This window comes from Uranotaenia lowii, chromosome 3 (assembly GCF_029784155.1).
Source record: "Uranotaenia lowii strain MFRU-FL chromosome 3, ASM2978415v1, whole genome shotgun sequence".
Taxonomy (NCBI): domain Eukaryota; kingdom Metazoa; phylum Arthropoda; class Insecta; order Diptera; family Culicidae; genus Uranotaenia; species Uranotaenia lowii.
The window spans coordinates 354,671,326-354,691,019 of NC_073693.1; the positions used below are offsets into that span (position 1 = coordinate 354,671,326).

General features: G+C 35.4%; 1 protein-coding gene across 4 annotated transcripts in view; it reads right to left on the bottom strand.

Moving 5' to 3' along the window:
* Positions 1 to 1,540: 1,540 nt before the first annotated feature.
* Positions 1,541 to 19,694, bottom strand: part of LOC129758334 (G protein-activated inward rectifier potassium channel 3) — a 30,064-nt gene continuing 11,910 nt past the window's right edge. Inside the window, exons 1-4 of one of the 4 annotated variants that reach the window (XM_055755830.1) lie at positions 17,994 to 18,753; positions 5,789 to 6,063; positions 2,989 to 3,771; positions 1,541 to 2,193 (exon numbers count right to left, since the gene is read on the bottom strand). In XM_055755830.1, the coding sequence (XP_055611805.1) occupies positions 1,844 to 2,193; positions 2,989 to 3,771; positions 5,789 to 6,063; positions 17,994 to 18,265 (1,680 nt within the window). In that variant the 5' untranslated portion in view covers positions 18,266 to 18,753 and the 3' untranslated portion in view covers positions 1,541 to 1,843. Of the gene's footprint in view, positions 2,668 to 2,988; positions 3,772 to 5,788; positions 6,064 to 6,131; positions 6,257 to 17,993; positions 18,754 to 19,694 lie in introns of those variants that run through there. The other 3 variants (XM_055755832.1, XM_055755833.1, XM_055755831.1) reach the window with 3 other exon arrangements.

Below are 19,694 nucleotides of genomic sequence, written 5' to 3' on the forward strand. Positions count from 1 at the left end.
ATTTGCTGATGATACTTTGCTTTCAGCCAAAGGTCGGAGTTCAGCCAAAGGTCGGAGTTTACGGGTGGTACGCAGTAGATTGCAACAAAATTTAAATTCCTTTTTGAATTACTTGAAAATGTGGAAAATTTCTCCTAACGCTTCCAAAACTCAACTTATTTTATTTCCCCATAAGCCAAGAGCTCAATTTTTAAAACCTAATGAAAATCATTCCATAACTTTTAATGGGGTTTCATTAGAATGGTCTGATCACGTGAAGTACTTGGGACTTATACTTGATCGGAATCTTACTTTTAAAAATCACATTGAAGATATTCAATCTAAATGTAATAAATGCACTAAATTTCTTTATTCTCTCATCAACAGGAAATCCCGAATCTTATAAATAATTTTTTATTATCTAGTTAACTATAGGGCTCTGAACAGTTCATTATTGAGCTGAACACCTAATTTAATGTAATAATGTAATGATGAATTGATAAAAATAAAGACATATTTTAAAAAAAACTCCAAGCAGCTGTAGGTACAAGCTTATAATTCCACAGAGCACACTACAACAAAACTGCCACCGGAGGAAGCTATAATGGACAGAAAAATTCGACGGAACCTGCCGCTATTGTGTCCTGGAAAGTCCGAATATGGGGGGAAAATTTTTGGAGGCTATCGATCGCAGTACAAAACTTTCCTCTAAAGATCGAGAGGACAAGCGTCGGGGTGCTCGAGCTTGTAAGGTCAAACCTGGAGATGAAGTGATTGTTGAGAGGCAAACTAAATATAAGAGCGAATCTAGATTTGAAAAGCAACGCTTTAGGGTAACAGGTGAAAGGAGCAGATTTCAATGGTGGAATAGAGTTATCTTTTTTCAGGTTTGTTCGCAAGTCCTTAAACAGCTCCCTATTGCATTAGCGATAGCTTTTTGTCACTTTGCACTTCTCATATTCCCTAACAGGGAAAGTACTCATTTCTCAATGAGTACTTTGATACCCTTACCTAGAATATCTGGAATCGTGTTACTACGAACCCAATTTGAGTAGTCTCGCTTAACCGTGTGATGATGTAAACATTTTTATCGCGTTTATCTATCATCGGTTCTATTGTTCGCAATTGCGAATTTGCCTGGATATTGTCCGGATTTTTGGTCGACAATTTTTCAATCAAATGCCCTGATTTTGGCAGGATTTTATTTAAAAGAGCCCGGATTTGTCTGCCCGGGTCCGTGCTGAAAAAAAATCTGGCAACCTTAGATTAAACCCTCTTAAAAATTGTCCAAAAGTCCAAAAGCTTCCACCGACCATTTCCCTAGCAATCTAAAACCCAACCCTTAATGCATTTTATTTTATGAAAATGAAACCTCATCAGTGTTGAAAGTTCCATCAATTTTTTTTAGCAAACCTTAGCATATTACCTGCATAGAACAGTCACGTAAGCGTAAAACGCACAAAAATTATCAATATTGATCAAAAATTGACATTATTAACATCAAAGAAAAAGATTCATCTCGAGTAGGACTGTCATCTAAGATATAACTTCTACTGGCTTATTTCATATTCATTTATTCTCATCGATCGTTTTTTTTTCATCATTTTCGTCAATTGATTTGTTCGACTAATACTTTTTCTTTTGTTCCTAGCTAAACGAGATTTAATTCCTAGTCTTAAAACACTAATGGAAACTGCGGCGCTTTCATGTTTTACATGATCGCATGAACTTTTTAATGAAGACGTGCACTTAAAATACTAGTGGTTCGGTAAGATTCCAATGATTTTTTTTTTGTTTCTGAATTGTGCTGCTTCTAAAGATCTGTCAATGAAATGGAGGGTGATCTACCCGGGAATAACGAATCTCACCGGTTAGACATCCGTCGTCCATTTCGATTCGGAGTAAACACCAGGACATTGTTCTCGCAGATCGGTGGCGGAGGAGTTGTGCTTGGAGGCCGAGCCCCATTCGCCCCGACTGGTGGTGGTCCATCGAACAGATGTTGAAGCCGATTCTCCAGCTGCAAAATTGACCGTCTTCGGGAGGGAACATTCTGAATGGTAAGATAGCTGCGGGTGCTTCCGGGTCCCGTCACCCTCAGGGATCCCGTTTCGTCCTCCAGGTTGAACTGACTGATCGAATCCATCAGGGAGCGATACTTACTCTGCCAGCGCTTTTCGAGCAGCGTTTTCGAGCTGATGTTGTCCAGGTTGTCTGCCGTTTTGGGGTTTTGTGGAATGGGTGGGTTTGAATTGGTTAATCAATTGGTCTTGAAGATAGCCTTTCCCTATACCATTACCCGAATTTTGTTGGAAATTTGTCTTAAGTCTAATGAGATGATCGATGAAGAGATTCTTAAATTTGTTTTTATCGTTTGGTTGTTGTGATGGAGAGATGAAATGAAGAGAATATAATCTCAGATCCTTAACCCTAGTACATAAGCTCTGTAAGTGATGGGAATGATGAAGATTTGTTTTTGTCTTAACCCAGTTGCAACCTTAAGATCATCGGTTAGATGTGTAGGCGATGGTGTAGATTCTCGTGCGTTTCCGAATGATTAAAGCACCTTTTGTTTTACGTTCGGTTTTTTCGTTTTTTTTATATGCAGGACGACAGACGGACTCGAGAAGCAATTTAAATGGACCAGATACAACACACATTAAGCAGGCGATTGGATTGTGTCCTCGGCTATAACGATACAGATGGGAACAAAAGACACGGATTTAGCCGAAACGCCAGTCCGGGAAATTGAGTTGAGGTTTTTTGCCTGGAGCCCATCTACCAGTTGTTGAGGTTAGGTTTGAGTTTATGTTTAGATTTAAGGAAAGTGCCAATTGATCTCTGACATACAACTGGTAAATATACTCAGCCATGCTGTAAAATAAAAAAGTATCAACCAGTGTTGCCAAAGTGATCAACAAGTTAATCCCCGTTAACTGGCAACACTGACCCGCAACCGAAGCCTGGTAATAATTGTTCAAGCAACTCATCCACCACCTGCCAACTTACCGTTACTCCTGTAGTCGTCCTGGATCTTGTAGAACTCTGAAAGTTCACGGGCTGAACATAAGGGTGTGTCCACCTGGTGAGTCTCGTGGAACTTGCTGTAGTTGATCTCGTACCCTTGATTCTCCTTATTGTAGAAAACGACCGGCTCGAAGCGATGGCCCCACAAAACTTCCGTATTCACATAGCTAGATCTGGCTTGCGTCGACTGACCCGTAGATTCGACAGTTCCCTCCAAAATAACAACGATCTCAAACCTCTCTTGAAGCATATCAGAGGCCGACATATTGTACAGCGGCGAGTCAGCGTTGATCCTATGACATACGACCTGTGGCCAGATGAAGAACAAATCCGATGCTCCTCCATCCACAGCAACCTCCAACTCCGTCTGATACTGTGACAGCACCTCTCCCTCCTTAGTGATCTTACTCCTGATCAACTGGGCCCTCACATTACCCCCAATAATATGACTTTTCCTCATGTCACCAATTCTAAACATGAAGCACAACTCTCCATCTCTCTGACAGATGACAGCCGTCTTCGAAAACAGCAGCGTCTGGGTTCGATGCTTCGGCCTGGTCATCTTGGCAAAGACGATACCCACCATAAAGGCTTGGATCATGACTCCGTAGATCGACTGGAAGCACATGATGAAGATCGCCTCCGGACACTCCTCGGTCGTCGTCCGCACACCATAACCGATTGTGTGCTGCGTTTCGATCGAAAACAAGAAACACGAGGTGAACGATTTGATGTTAAAGACACAGGGAGTCCAGCCGATGGCCTCTGAAAAAGACGGAATAAGAAAAAAATTGAAAAATTGCTGGACTTATTTTAGCACCAAATGGCAATCGCATAAATTATATAACCCTTAAAGCCATGGAGGCTTCGATTATATCTAAACAGTTGTTGAAAAAATGAACAATTTTGATAATTTGACGATTTTGGAAATGTTGACAATTTTGACAATTTTGACAATTTTTACCATTTCGACAATTTTGACAATTTTGACAATTTCGATAATTTCGACAATTTCGACAATTTTGACAATTTTGACAATTTTGACAATTTTGACAATTTTGACAATTTTGACAATTTTGACAATTTTGACAATTTTGACAATCTTGACAATCTTGACAATTTTGACAATTTTGACAATTTTGACAATTTTGACAATTTTGTCAATTTTGACAATTTTGACAATTTTGACAATTTTGACAATTTTGACAATTTTGACAATTTTGACAATTTTGACAATTTTGACAATTTTGACAATTTTGACAATTTTGACAATTTTGACAATTTTGACAATTTTGACAATTTTGACAATTTTGACAATTTTGACAATTTTGACAATTTTGACAATTTTGACAATTTTGACAATTTTGACAATTTTGACAATTTTGACAATTTTGACAATTTTGACAATTTTGACAATTTTGACAATTTTGACAATTTTGACAATTTTGACAATTTTGACAATTTTGACAATTTTGACAATTTTGACAATTTTGACAATTTTGACAGTTTTGACAATTTTGACAATTTTGACAATTTTGACAATTTTGACAATTTTGACAATTTTGACAATTTTGACAATTTTGACAATTTTGACAATTTTGACAATTTTGACAATTTTGACAATTTTGACAATTTTGACAATTTTGACAATTTTGACAATTTTGACAATTTTGACAATTTTGACAATTATGACAATTTTGACAATTTTGACAATTTTGACAATTTTGACAATTTTGACAATTTTGACAATTTGGTCAATTTTGACAATTGTGACAATTTTGACAATTTTGACAATTTTGACAATTTTGACAATTTTGACAATTTTGACAATTTTGACAATTTTGACAATTTTGACAATTTTGACAATTTTGACAATTTTGACAATTTTGACAATTTTGACAATTTTGACAATTTTGACAATTTTGACAATTTTGACAATTTTGACAATTTTGACAATTTTGACAATTTTGACAATTTTGACAATTTTGACAATTTTGACAATTTTGACAATTTTGACAATTTTGACAATTTTGACAATTTTGACAATTTTGACAATTTTGACAATTTTGACAATTTTGACAATTTTGACAATTTTGACAATTTTGACAATTTTGACAATTTTGACAATTTTGACAATTTTGACAATTTTGACAATTTTGACAATTTTGACAATTTTGACAATTTTGACAATTTTGACAATTTTGACAATTTTGACAATTTTGACAATTTTGACAATTTTGACAATTTTGACAATTTTGACAATTTTGACAATTTTGACAATTTTGACAATTTTGACAATTTTGACAATTTTGACAATTTTGACAATTTTGACAATTTTGACAATTTTGACAATTTTGACAATTTTGACAATTTTGACAATTTTGACAATTTTGACAATTTTGACAATTTTGACAATTTTGACAATTTTGACAATTTTGACAATTTTGACAATTTTGACAATTTTGACAATTTTGACAATTTTGACAATTTTGACAATTTTGACAATTTTGACAATTTTGACAATTTTGACAATTTTGACAATTTTGACAATTTTGACAATTTTGACAATTTTGACAATTTTGACAATTTTGACAATTTTGACAATTTTGACAATTATGACAATTTTGACAATTATGACAATTTTGACAATTTTGACAATTTTGACAATTTTGACAATTTTGAAAATTTGGGAACTATAGTGTAGCATAAATTCTAAAATTTTGAGGATTACTGTCAAATAAGAAACTTGAATATTTTCAAAAATATTTGAATGGCAACTCACCCTGATTATCGGGCAGATGAAGCTCCTCCAGATCTCCATGGGTGAATGCTATCAGCCACCAGATGACGGCGAAGAACAGCCACGAGCCGATGAAGCTGAAGGCAAACACTAGCAAAGTCCAACGCCATTGAGCATCGACAAGGGTGGTGAAAATGTCCTGAAGAAATCGCAGGTTATGGTTCGAGGCCTTCGAGGTAAAAATGTTGCACTCGCCACTTTTTAGAATTGCACGCTTTCGATACTTTCGGGTGGTTCCTGGACGAAGAGCTCGACTCCTGGAATTAGAAAAAATATGAATGAGTTAAAAAGTTTCAAACAGTTCAATGAGAACAAGAATTATTACGAATTATTCCGTCGAAGAGGAGATCCGAGAGCCATTTTTCATGTCAATTGCCTAAAATCTTGTCCAAACGAAGAAACAGACTGTGAGCTAATAACTCGATTGAATTGCTAAGAATCGAAGCATATGAACGACTAGACGTTGACGCACCCCACAGCCGATAATGAATTTATTTACTGATAAGATAAACGTCCAGCATGTCTTTGCTTTTTCTTTAAGAATACAAGCTTGTGTTGAAGAAACATTCAAAAAGAACAGTGGGAAAAATTTTAAAAAAAATCGCCATGTTTCGTTGACTTTTGTATTACATTCTGTGATTTCTCTTTAACTCTGACTGACTATTCACAGCTATCGGAGTTCATTCTACAAGTCAAGGTTGGCCTGAAGCAATCTTAAGAAAAACTTAAGAAAACCATCAAATCAATATTCTACACCCTACTTTATGGCAACAGATGTTTACGATTTCAATCATCTGAAAAGCAGATAGATAACTAGATAACGTTTTGACAGTTGTTGGTTTTTCACCCGGTCAAAACCAATTCCAGAAACCAACCAAGCAACCCATTTCAGCCAACGTCAATCTACGGTTGCTAAGATCTTGTGTTATCGTTTCATTCAAACCGATCCCATGCCTATTCCGTTACATATGTATCCTGTATGCTTGGAAATTGTTTGCCATAGTAAAATAAGGCAAACAAAAAAACACAAATTCGTTGACTACAAAACGATATCGCATGATTGATGGCAGCTGACCAACCACCTAGGGAACGTTGCAAAATGACTGCAGTAATAAACATTTTAATACGGGCGCTAGCCATTACTTTTCCAATGAAAAAAAAATACCTCGGTTGATAATGTTTACGTATAGATTTTATTTATTTTTTGCCCTTCACATCCAACGGAAGAAACTAATCAGGGCTTCAAAACATGATAAAATTCAGGCGCTTTAAACTGCAGCACGTTTTGAAAGTTGTTTATTATTGTAAGTTTTCTTTTTTTTTTGCTTGTAAATTTTCCACGAAATATAATAAAACAAACACAATCTCAAAGATTCTTATCAAACATTCCATTTGATCAATAAGGAAACGACTCATCAATGGCAAGACGTCTGGAGATTGCTAATTTAATTACTGTTCGATATCAGACTCAGTTTGAGAAGATGAAAGTTCATTGCTCATAAAAATAATCATCCAACACATTTTTTCCTTGTCTCCGAAGAAAGTTCACCCATCAAAGAAGAATGGGAAATTTGGATTTCGAATGTACACAGATGAGCAATATACGATATCTTTTATCGAAAGATCTTGACGAGCCAAGAAAAAGTAACTATGGGTCAAGAAAATCTACCGAGGGGGAAAAAGTTATGGATTGGAGAAGTTGTATTATTTCGTAAATAGAGTGACCCCATAGTAACTTTTTCTAGACTCATCAAGATCTTTCGAACCGTATGTTGCTCAACCGTGTACGCTAAGGTTTTTTTTACGCGATATAAAATATCGATCTTTGGGCTAAATTTCTTTTTCGAATTTCCCCAGAGCACAACGTTTCATGCATTTTAAAGTTATTTGGCCCCCTGACATGATTTACGAAGTTTCAAAGTTGATTTTGGACAAAAAAATCGAGTTATCATCACATTATGCACTTTTTATGCATTTTTAAGCTATTTGGCATCAATATTAAATTTCGATTTTTCTGATTTTTTTGGGATGATTTTTACGGGTCAAAAAACCAAAACTTTGAGGGCTTTGAGGTACCCCTAAATCAAGTTTGACTGAGCTGATGCATAGACCAATTTTTGGGCTCAGAAAAACCGAGCCTGCTAATTGATTTTATGACAATTTTTGTAGGGTCATTCCATTCCAAGTGACCATGAAAATGCACTGACCTTCTTCGAATAGACCCTAGATAAGCAGCATGACTTATTGTAATATAAATAATGAAAATCCAAAGTTTTAGGAGAATCGGACAACCTCCTTCCGAATGGGAGCGCTATTATCTCAAAAACAGCAATTTTCTTTGGTGAATATCTCAAAAAACCATAGATGCAACAGATAGGGTAAGACTCTAGTTTTGAAGATTTAGTTATTGTCGATCGAATACCATTGTTGAATTTTATGTACAGTGTTATTAAACGGATTTTTTTTTGTATTGAAAACTTAAAATGCGATAATCTCAAAATGCCTTCATTTTTTTCGATTTTTATGGCCCCAATGGTTTGTGAGATATAAACAAAAAAATTGCTATTTTTAGAATAAAGGCAAAATTTTTGAATTTTTCGAACTTTTCATCTTAAAAGTGAATGCGTGATTCAAATGCAAAATTTTACGCTAAACACATTGGCGCCATGAAAATCTCAGTTTGAACTCATTTGAACATTTTTTAAAACTTGTTGTAAATTTATTTTCGGCATATCGATGAAAAGTATATTCTGGGAGAAAGAACAGCCTTTACAATGGAAGGCGAGTTGAGAGGACAGCCTGAACGTTTCGATAGAAATTCCAAGCGAGTTGAGAAGATAGCTTGAAATCGGAAGGCGAATTTTGAGGTCAGCTTGAACATATCGATTGAAATTTCAGGCGAGTTGAGAGGACAGCCTTAACGTATCGAAAAAAAAAATTTCAAGTGAGTTGAGAGAACAGCTTGAATATGGAAGGCGAATTGTGAGGACAGCTTAAACATATCGATAAAAAATTCAGGCGAGTAGAGAGGACAACTTGAAATATGAAGGCGAGTTGAGAGAACAGCAAGAACGTATCGAAAGAAATTTCAAGTGAGTTGATAGCACAGCTTAAAATTGGAAGGCGAGTTGACAGGACAGCCTGAATGTACCAAGTGAAATTTCAAGCAAAATGAGAGAACAGCTTAACATTGGAAGGCGAGTTGAGAGGACAGCTTGAAGGTATCGATAGAAATTTAATCAAATTTTGAGGGCAGCTTGAAATCGAAAGGCAAATTGAAAGGACAGCCTGAACGTATCGATAGAAATTTCAAGTGACTTGAGAGAACAGCTTGAAATTGAAGGGCTAGTAGAGAAGACAGCCTGAATGTATCTATTGGAATATGTAGCAAGATGAGAGCTTGAAATTTGTTTCAACTTTAATTCGAGTCGAGAGGAAAGCATTAAATAAGGTAAAAACGTGTCGAGAAGAAAGCTTGAAGATAGTTTGTAACAGGCTTCTTCGATTCTCTTGATTTTTGCTCACTTTTTCTCATCTGCTTGTCAAACGCCTAGGAGAAACATGCTTTCTCACACTTAAACTGATCAAGCAGCCCACGTTTTTTTGCAGAGCATTTCGAAAACGCAGTCACCCAATTTCATTCTCGAAGGGAGAAATGTTCATCAGCTTCTCAGTTACTGGCTGAGAAATCAACGACCGAACAGAGCTGGACGCTTCGGTTGTGGTTTATTTCAGCACTTGCTGGGGCCAATGCTGCATAATCTATATATATAAAAAGCAATTATCTGTATGTTTGTTTGTTTGTTTGTTTGTTTGTTTGTCCTCTATAGACTCAGCCGTCTTAAGAGCTAGAGATCTGAAATTTGGCATGGATGCTCATTAGGACCAGGAATGATGAAAAATGTTTTTAGATTTTTGGAAGACCCCTTCTGAAGGGGGTCGTCCATACAAGACAAATATTGTTTTCACGTCATTGACGTTATTTTCCGTCGGATTAAGGGTCAGGGGTCGGCCAAAGGGGTCGTCCATATCCACTGATTTATGTTTTTGCGATATTGGCGTTATTATACATCGGATTGTGATGAAAATTTGCACATGAGTGTTTTGAGAGACGAACAATCGATTACAGTTATCAAATTTAGGGTCAGGGGTTGGCCAAAGGGGTCGTCCATATTAACTGATTAATGTTTTTGCGATATTGGTGTTATTATACATCGGATTATGATGAAAATTTGCACATGAGTGTTTTGAGGGACTAGTAATCGATTTCAAGTTTCGAATTGCGGATCAGAAGTCGGCTGAAGGAGTCGTCCATACCCAACTTGAATGTTTTTGCGATTTTGACGTTATTCTACATTGGATTGAGATGAAAATTTCCGCATAGGAGTTTTGAGGAAGGCTCTTTTGCTTTCAGGTTTCTAATCTTGACTCAGGGGTCGGCAAAAGGGGTTATTATCTGTTCACTGTTTTTACGATATTCTCTTGATTGAGCATAGAATTGTAATGAAAATTGGCACATGAGAGTTTAACAGAAAAGATAATTGATTTCAGGTGTCAAGTTTTGAATCGTGGTAAAAAAAGGCCGTCCATGTTAGTTGCTCACTGTTTTCGTGATATTGTCGTGATCATGCATCGGATTGAGATGAAAATGTTCAGATGAGGGTTATAAACTATAAGCAATTGACTCCAGGTAGCATATTCCGTGTCAAGGGTCGGCGAAAGGGGCGTCTATATTCACTGATCACTGTTTTCAAGTTCCTGACGTAATTTTACATATAATTTGAAAAGAAAAAATGGCACAAGGGAGTTTTGAGGAACGTAAAATTGGTTTCAATTATCGAATTTCGGGCCATGGGACAGAAAAAAGGGTTTCATTGAAAGTTCAGTGTTTTGTGCAATAATTTTGTTGGAGGCAATTAATTGATACCAATTTAAGTGTAAAGGTCAAGCAAAAGAGTCGTGCACACAAACAAATAGTACATGTTTCTGCCATAATGTCTAGATTTTGCAACCGATCGAGAAGAAAACACTCTCACATAAATTTTAATAAAAATCCAATCAACCGTTTAATTTGAATTTCAAGTAATAGTAATAATAGCGACTTTAAACACTGTTGAATTTTTTCCCCAAAATTGTTGAAAGAATGTTTCGAATTCATTTTTTAAACTCATTTTGACGTACCAATGATTTAAAGCGAAACGAAGTTCGTACGGGATCAGCTAGTTTCATATAGAAAGAGGACGGTTCAATCACACATTAAAGCTGTCCACGTGATTTGGTGAAACGGCCAAATTTCATATGCGATTTGCATTTCTTTTTTTCTTAAGAGCGATGAGAATAGTAAAACTATGCCCTTGCCTTCACTGAGCAATTCAATTCACTGATCACACGTAGCGCTGATGAGGTGTTTTCAGAGTTACAAACCAACAGTGCTCTGACAGTAGAAGAGTGATCATTCGTTAGAGAAAAAATTTCTCTTGGCTCTCTCAGCAGCAGATGATGAAATGCTCATTTAAAATCCCCTCACAATTATTAGGAGCGAAAAAGTTCACTGTCTCCTTTTGGGCAAGATGAGCAAAATGAAGCCTGGTTTGTAATAAGAATGAACTATACAGTAGTGTGTCGAGATGACAGCTCAAAATTGATCATCATTGAATTTGTAAAGACAGTTTTACAATTTAAGGCATAAATTTGAATAAAACAGCTTGCAATAGGAACAAATCAAACGTTTCGAAAGGGTAGCTTGAAATTTTTTTTGAAATTTCATATGAGTAGAGAACTGGTCCTGGAACAGGAGAGTGCGTTGAGAGGACGGCTTTGGTATCTGATCAAATAAATAATCAAGCTTGTTGAGGGGACAGCTTGAGATAATAGAGAAGTATAGGGGAGTTCAAAGGACAGTCTAATCAAATTGTTTCAAATTTCAAGTGCATTGGAAGGACAGTTAAAAAGTAAAATTTCTTGTCAACATGTTTGTGAATTTTTGTGTTGCTTTTGTGAATTTTTAAGCAAAAAAAAATTTTGACACAATGAAAAGATTCACCATAACGGTTGAAAAACTTTCTGATATTTATTGCAATGAAATGTAAATAATTCACTGAAATGTAACGTATTGTAATTGAAGAGGGAAGGGGTCTCCCAAACAATAGAAACATGTTTGAATGGACCGAAAAGTGTTCAAGTAAATGCAACCGAATACTAATCGAACTAATCAAACAATTACTACTTAATTTGGTATGAGAGGTTATTTGGAAACAAGAAATGTTTCTACTCTTATTTGAGGCCTCTTCTACCTTTCAGTAGGATAAGGACAAAGAAAGAAAAAGTTGTAAATAGTTTGTATTGTGTAGCTCAAGAGCTTATAAAGCATTTGGAACAAATTTTGGCATGAGAATAATCTAGGATACAACATAAATGGGTTTGATTTTTCAAGACCCCTCCAATATAAGTTCTCGAGCTGATTTTAATTTATGTCAGGTCAAATAAGTATTTTGTTTCTAACAACTCTTGATTTAGAGATGTATTGCTTAAATATATAATGATACACACCTGAAATTATTTTTTTAAACTTTCTACATTATTGATATGTACAAAATCATAAAATATTTCAAATGAAAAATCTACTTTGTTGAAGACAACGAGTAAATTTAACTTCTGTGGAAAATAATACAGGAACGTTTCAAAGTGTTACTTCAACTTTTAAAAAACGAACACACACATATAGGATAGGGTTGCCATCCGTCCCGCAAAAGCGGGACATGTCTCGCTTTTTAATTGAATGTCCCGCTTTCCCGCTTTTTCCTCAAAATGCCTTGCTTTTTTCTTGGAGAGCTTTTACAAAGTTGTCTAACTTACACTAAGAAAATCAATCCTTAGCCTCGATTTGAATTTATTAGTTCAACACAGAAAAGCTTTCAAAAACTTTTTTTTTTTTCAAAATAAACAGCATTTTACATATTTCATATAAGGCAATACTGAAGAACTCTAATGTTCTTAGCATTACAGAAAGATTCTTATTCAGTTAATCGTTATTGGAACACGTTTAACCTATGCAATGTAAATAACTTTGGTATGAAAAAAAAAGTACTGTTTAAGTTGCTTCCAAATGATTATAGATCTTAATTTTTCGCCAGAACCTTAATTAAACAGCCTTATATTTACAATACCTTTCATGACTAAATTGTCCAAAGTATACAATGATGAAAGTTTTCTTGAGTTTTTGAATTTTTAAAACAAATTTTAAATAAATAATTTATTACACAATCGTTTTATATGCGTAATCTAATCCACCGTTTACAAGAAATATTGGACTTGACTTGAAATATTTTCTCTAATTCGTGAGATCCGTGGAAATTAAACGTGTTTATGGAAAAATGTAAATGTAAATGTAAAGTCATGTAAAAGAAAACTACACAAAATCAATCCGCATAAAAAAAAACCTTAGTGTACTTTCTAAGAACCACGTTGGATGATGACATAAAATTGAGCTCTTTTTTTTTCAAGAAAAAAAAAAGTTTTAAAGAGTTTCTCAAATGTTCCGCTTTTTTCAGCTGTGTCCCGCTTATTTTTCGTGAAATGTCCCGCTTTTTTATGAAAGCGTCTGGCAAGCCTAATATAGGATCTCAGTGAAACTTCATGTTTCTTTGAAGAGATCTAATTGACTTAACTCTAAAGCGTCAATCTTTCACCAGCCCACAGAAAGAGTACTGTATATGCCGTGACCGAGATTCGACCTCATGATCTCTGGCTTAGAAGACTTGAACTCTATCGTCTAGGCCACGGTCGGCGGCAACTTCAACAAGAATAAACAAAAAAAAGTTAAAAACAAAAAAAAATCATTGGAAAAAAATTAAGCAAAAATGATGCCAATAGTCGTGAGCGAAGAACAAAAATTGCCGTGGATTGTAAATTTAGTCTAATCGAAAATGAAAACTCTTATAAGAACTGTTCATTTAAAAATTCTATTCGTAATTTATTTAATAACTCTATCAGAAACTTAAATATTGTTGTTAAGAAAAAAATCAAAGATAGATATTAAAATATTTTAATTTCATCGTTGATAGCATGGTATGTGCTTCATCGAAAGCAGGATAAATATTTCCTTCAAAACAATAGGGAATGTTAAAATTTCAGACATTGAATCCAAAACAAAACAGGAAAAAAAATGATGTAAATTCAAATTCTAAGAAGATACGGATATAAGAGTTCAAAAGTATTATTCGAACCCTGAAATCTGATTTTATTCAGAACCACAATTCAGTGTCTCAAGTTAAAATAATATCTTCAAATCATTATTAGAGAAACAAATTATAGACGCAGTTCTTATACAAAGTAGAGAAACAAAGTTACAATAAGAGCCAATGAAATAATTACCAATTTTTGTTTCAAAATTCACATATTATTTCAATTTCATATTCATAAACACAAAAAAAAAACCTTTTTATTCCATATGTTGAAATTCGAAAAAATGTGATGCGGATTCTAAATTTCACATCAACTACCTATTGGAAACAAAAACTTTCTTAAAAAGTTATTAAAAATATGACAAAAAATAAATTTGAAAACATATATGCATAAATTCAGAATGCAGATAAAATGTTCAAAACAAATAATCATTAATCATTAAAAAAAAAAGTCAGAAGTATTAAGAAGTTTTACAAAGATCTCGAGTTCCCAAAATTTACAAAACCATGATTCTTAAAAAACAATACAAGACTTGCAAGACGGGCCTGACAATTCCAGGCTATTGTATATTAAAACCTGGCAAAATCCGGGCATTTGATTATAAAATTTCGACTCAAAATCCTGGCAATATTCGGGAAAATTTTGTCAAAACCCAGGAGTTACTCAACCAAAATCTAGAAAAAACACAAAAATTTTATTTTTCATGAACAGTTTCCAAATTGTAATTTAGGCTTCCAAAAAAATTTTCATGATTATTTTCATAAAACTTGCTCAAAAAATTTTGTTTCGGAAGCATACATGAAAAATCTAACAACACATTTTGTTATCTTTCTTTTTTGTTTGTTATGGCAAATAAAGTGAATAAATCCGGACGAAATCCGGGCTTTTTTCAATAAAATCAGGGCTTTTTTCAATAAAATCCGGGCTTTTTTCAATGAACCGGACTTTTGTCAAATTTTGTATTAAATATCCGGGCAAACCCGGATAAAATCGGGCAAACCTGAGGATTTTTATTTCAGTTAAAAAAAATTCAATTGTCCGGGAAAAATTCAGGATTTTTTTTGTGAAGCCTTCAAATCAGTTCAGGTGAGCATGAATTATAAATTCCTCACAAATAACGGAAAAGTTAAAATTTAAAGCGATATACTTTGCAATTGTGCAAGACATTCCAACTAAATTAAAATGGGAGAGGTTTTTCATTGTTATATCTATTCTGTGCTGCAAGTTTTCATTCAAAAACTTTGCCACCGACTGTGGCCTAGAGGATAGCGTTTCAGTCTTCTAAGCCAGAGGTCATGAGATCGAGTTTCGGTCACGGCATACATAGTACTCTTTCTGTGGGCTGGTGGAGTTAGCATTAGTAAGATGCTAGCCATTATATCCTTGAAAGATGTACGCTTTGGTCTTAAGTAGAATTGAGATCTCTTCAAATAAAAAATGAAGTTTCACTGAGATCCTATAAGTGTGTGTGTTCGTTTTTTAAAAACTGATAATTAGTTACTGTCATTAGTTCAAATCTCGACTAAGCTTATAAAAAGTAGTTCCAGTCGTCGCAAAAACCTTAACATTTTTTATGACTGTTGTTAAAATATTTTATATTCGAAACATTCGCTGAAAACCTCTATTCAGTAAATAAGAGAACGTGATGAACCTTTAAGTTATTGTGTCTAACCACAAGATTTTCCAGATTTTTTTCGAGCATACATGGGTTTTCAAAAAAAGTGAATAAGTCAAGCAAACTACGGTCTGGCTGATTGTCATAATATTGTTAAAACAGATTCTTATTTTCCTGGATTTATACACAAGAAAAATCGGGAAACTCAAGTTGAGCTAAATTTTTGGAAGTTTGAAAGACGATTTTAACGTAGCTGAAGTGTTTCGATAAAAATAATGGAATTTGAAGTATTATTCCTCACTAAATTTTTGATTCTTTTTTCGTATAATCACTGAGTCCTGCATAGTTTTTTCCGGATTTTGTTTAGAAAAAAATTCAAATCATGTGCTCAGATTTTTCCAAGTTTTGGAAAAAATGATCCTGATTTGCTAAGCCTTCATGAATGCGAGTAAAGTTCTGCAATACTCGCTCTAGGGAGGCCCCTTGGCCTATATTCAAGTGAAAATATTCGAGAAATTAATTCAAGGAGGGCCCTTAGCTGTCATATTTTACGTTTTAATTTCGATTTTCTAGTTTATATTTCCTTTCCTAGATTCCTAGTGCTTGGTATGATTAAAGTAATGCTAATCGGGGGCCTCCCCTAAATCGGACCTAGTAAAAATACAATCGCTTAAGAAATGATAGCTCAAATCGTTAACAATGTTATTTAGAATCGCAATTTCTACCAAATAAGTGAACGATCGTAAAAGTCGTTACTTAAAGTCGGTATAAATGGGATATGATAAAAAGTCTCCCATGTTTGCAAATTTTTCTCCCGTGCTGGATTCATGTGAGAAAACAACCTTGTTGTTCCCTCTGCGACAAGCAGTACAGCCATATTGCTTAAAATCAGATGGTTCATTTGGAAAAAATGAGAGAAGCAGCAAATATTGTCGCTGGAAATACTTTGCATGCATAGAGGGCAAAACTTGGGCTCCCTCGCATACTTTCAGGATGAATGAATAAGATGTTGGATATCGTCCAATTTGTATAATTCTTATCGTTTAAGCCGTTCACAATATATCGATGAAATGCAAAAAAAATACATATTCAATTGCAAATTACTCATCACAGTCAACTTGTATCGCATCACAATCTTCTACAAACTTGTTTGTCATTGTTTGAACTACAATTTCTGAAATTCTGAGCTTTCTAGCATACTGGAAACATATTTTATAACACAAAGAGTGATAGTATGTCGATTTTCCATACATTTTGCCGAAAATCTCCATACAAATTTCAAGTTCTTTGCATCAGCTTCTGCTTCTGCCAAATGATCTAAAACTTTCAGAAAGTCATTTTTTTCACCTAAATGCATCAATTTAGGGGGTGCCGCGTTGGAAAAAAAATTATTAAAAAATCATCCCATACAAATTTGGGCTAGCCTAAATATATTGCTCCATTTTTGTAGGTAAAGGCTGTTTTCCGAGTTTTATGCGATGATTCTATAACGTATATGAAACGTATAAAAAAAATTGTTGCGAGATATACCAACAAAATTGTTTGCTTGAGGAGAGGGGGTTGGTTGGCCGTGCAACTGCTCCCATTGCCCTCCCCCCTTAATACGGCCTAGGTTAAGCATTTCGTGGATTTTAACCAAATTTGCCTGAATATTGCTCTGATTTTTGGTCGGCAATTTTGAAATGAAATGCTTGGATTTCGCCAGGTTTTTAGATACAATAGCCCGCATTTGTTCAGCTCGAATATGTGCTGGAAAATTCTGGCAATCTTACTCTAAAACCTTGCTCCCTACCACCTAGACGTCGCGTCGGCCCGTATGACAATGTCTTATTTCCACTATTGAAGGAAGAGCTCATAAGGCATCGTCTTTACAATATTAAGACTTTTCAAGAAGCAACAAAAAAAAGTTTTCCTCAGCATATTGTTTTCGTCATCTCAAAAATGTTAAACTTATAAGTATTGGTTACATTGTTCTGCACTTGGACACCAAACTTCGCGGGAAGCTTTCAACTCCGCCATTCGGAGATCACTCAAATTTCGCAAAAATGCTGAAGAACATTATCATTCATTCGAAAATTCCAGTGCTGGGCAAGGTAACAAACTCTCCAATATCACTGCTCCAGGTATAGTCATAACAGGTATTGACCGGTTATACGTTATCAATGGAATACAATTCCAATTCTATGACGAAACTTCCTTCCAGTTGTAGCACAATTTCTTATCACCCAGAAACTCCACCAGACTTTGCGCCGGGCATGAATCAGCACCTGAAAGTGGCTGGCTGGTTTCTCAAAAAAAAAAAGTTAACTACGTCACCCGATACGAAACCTTATTTAAGCTTAAGCCAAACTCAACCCAACCCAAACATTTCGTCGAAGAGCAACGCACCTTCTTCCGCCAAGCGTCGGCGATCGGGGCGTGTAGATGAGCGGCGAAACCGGCGTCACAGGACTGCCGTCGTTTTTCTGCTGCTGCTGCGACGCCGAGACGATTGTTGGTTGCGTTCCTCCATTTCCGTAATGCTGGAAGGGTCCATCCAGGGGGGAAAGTTTCTCATATGGAGGACTGTTGCTCAGCAGCAGCTTCTGATCGTCACGTGAATCCGGCGATTCGATGTCTATGGCCGGTGCCGGGAAACCCTTCTTCTGGGCGAAACTCATCGTGTTCACTTTTTAACTATTTTTAAGGTATTTTTTCAATTTTTTTCCTTGGTACTATAAGTACCTGTTAAGTACACACTTGAAGTAAGGTTTACTATGACAACAACACACAAAAAAAACGAGGAGTCTCGAGAAAGGCGGCCTTGCGTTTGTCTCGTTATCACCACCAAAGCTCCTTCATCCAAGAAGGCCTTTCCGATTCTAATCGCTCGCAATCGAACATAGCTTTACTTAAAACCGAATCGAGATTATTGGAACAACAACAACAACAACGACGACGACACTGGATCAGACCGAAGTGTTTGTCTAGCACCTTCGACGACGGCTAGGACGTCGCGTCGCGTATTTACCTTTTATTCAGGTACTAATTTTCAATCAAGCGATTTTCGCGCAAACCCCACAGAACTTGGAATGAAGTCCAGGAATCGAACGAAGAAAAAAAACCTTCGACTATTCGCGGGTGCCGTACTTGGAAGACTAATCCCAAATCGGCATCGACTGCCGCTCGAACTACGGGTAATATTTCGCGGTTTGGAGGACGCGCCGTTATCGCTATCTATCGAACGCAAGTTCTGCCTCGCTCTCTCATTCTGTTTTTTCTATTCCATTCAAATCGATGATAATGATGCCAATGAGGTTGCTGACGACAATGATTGCATTATCAGTAATAAGAAGCGGCTGGAATGAATGATTATTGGGATGTTCAAATGGATGATGGTTAGGTCTTCCTCATTGTTTTGATCCATGAGTCTATTATTCTTTCATTATTCTTTGTTGAGAACGCAATTTGATTTAATTTAATTTAATTTATTTAACAAATAATTAATGTAATAATTTGACCAAATCCTTTAATGATCAGATGATTGATTTGACAGCTACAGGCTTTTCTCATTTAAATAAAGTATCAAACCTACATGTGCCTATATTGCTCCAAAAAGAAACTTAAATAGGAAAGTTTTCGAAAATATTTACCCTCCCAGTTATCACAACCAGACTGTTGGAATTCAAATTCGTTATTTGCCATCGTTTAATCCGCGGAGCCAGCGAATCGCTCAACATTTATTCCGGGAATCGCCAATAATTGCCATAGGAACCGGAGCACTGCAAAACAGTGTCAAATATTGACAGTTATATGATCGCTGATGTTTGCGATGGTGGGAAGCAAGTTTGGTTCGTTACTTAACACCTTTTCAAAGGAGTTCCTTCTTTGCAAAACGGGTCTTCTCTCGAGATGCCAAAAATTTTCCAGCTTCAAACTGGAGAAGATATATTATTAACCCTCTACGCATGAACTAGGAATCCGCTCAGAAAAAAAAATCGTCAACCTAAATAACTTTGTTGATCTCTTACCAAGCAATTCATGGCAAAAAAAAACAATTTTTCCATTAGTTTTAAATGTTTAAACAGTGTGTGAAATGAAATTAAATTT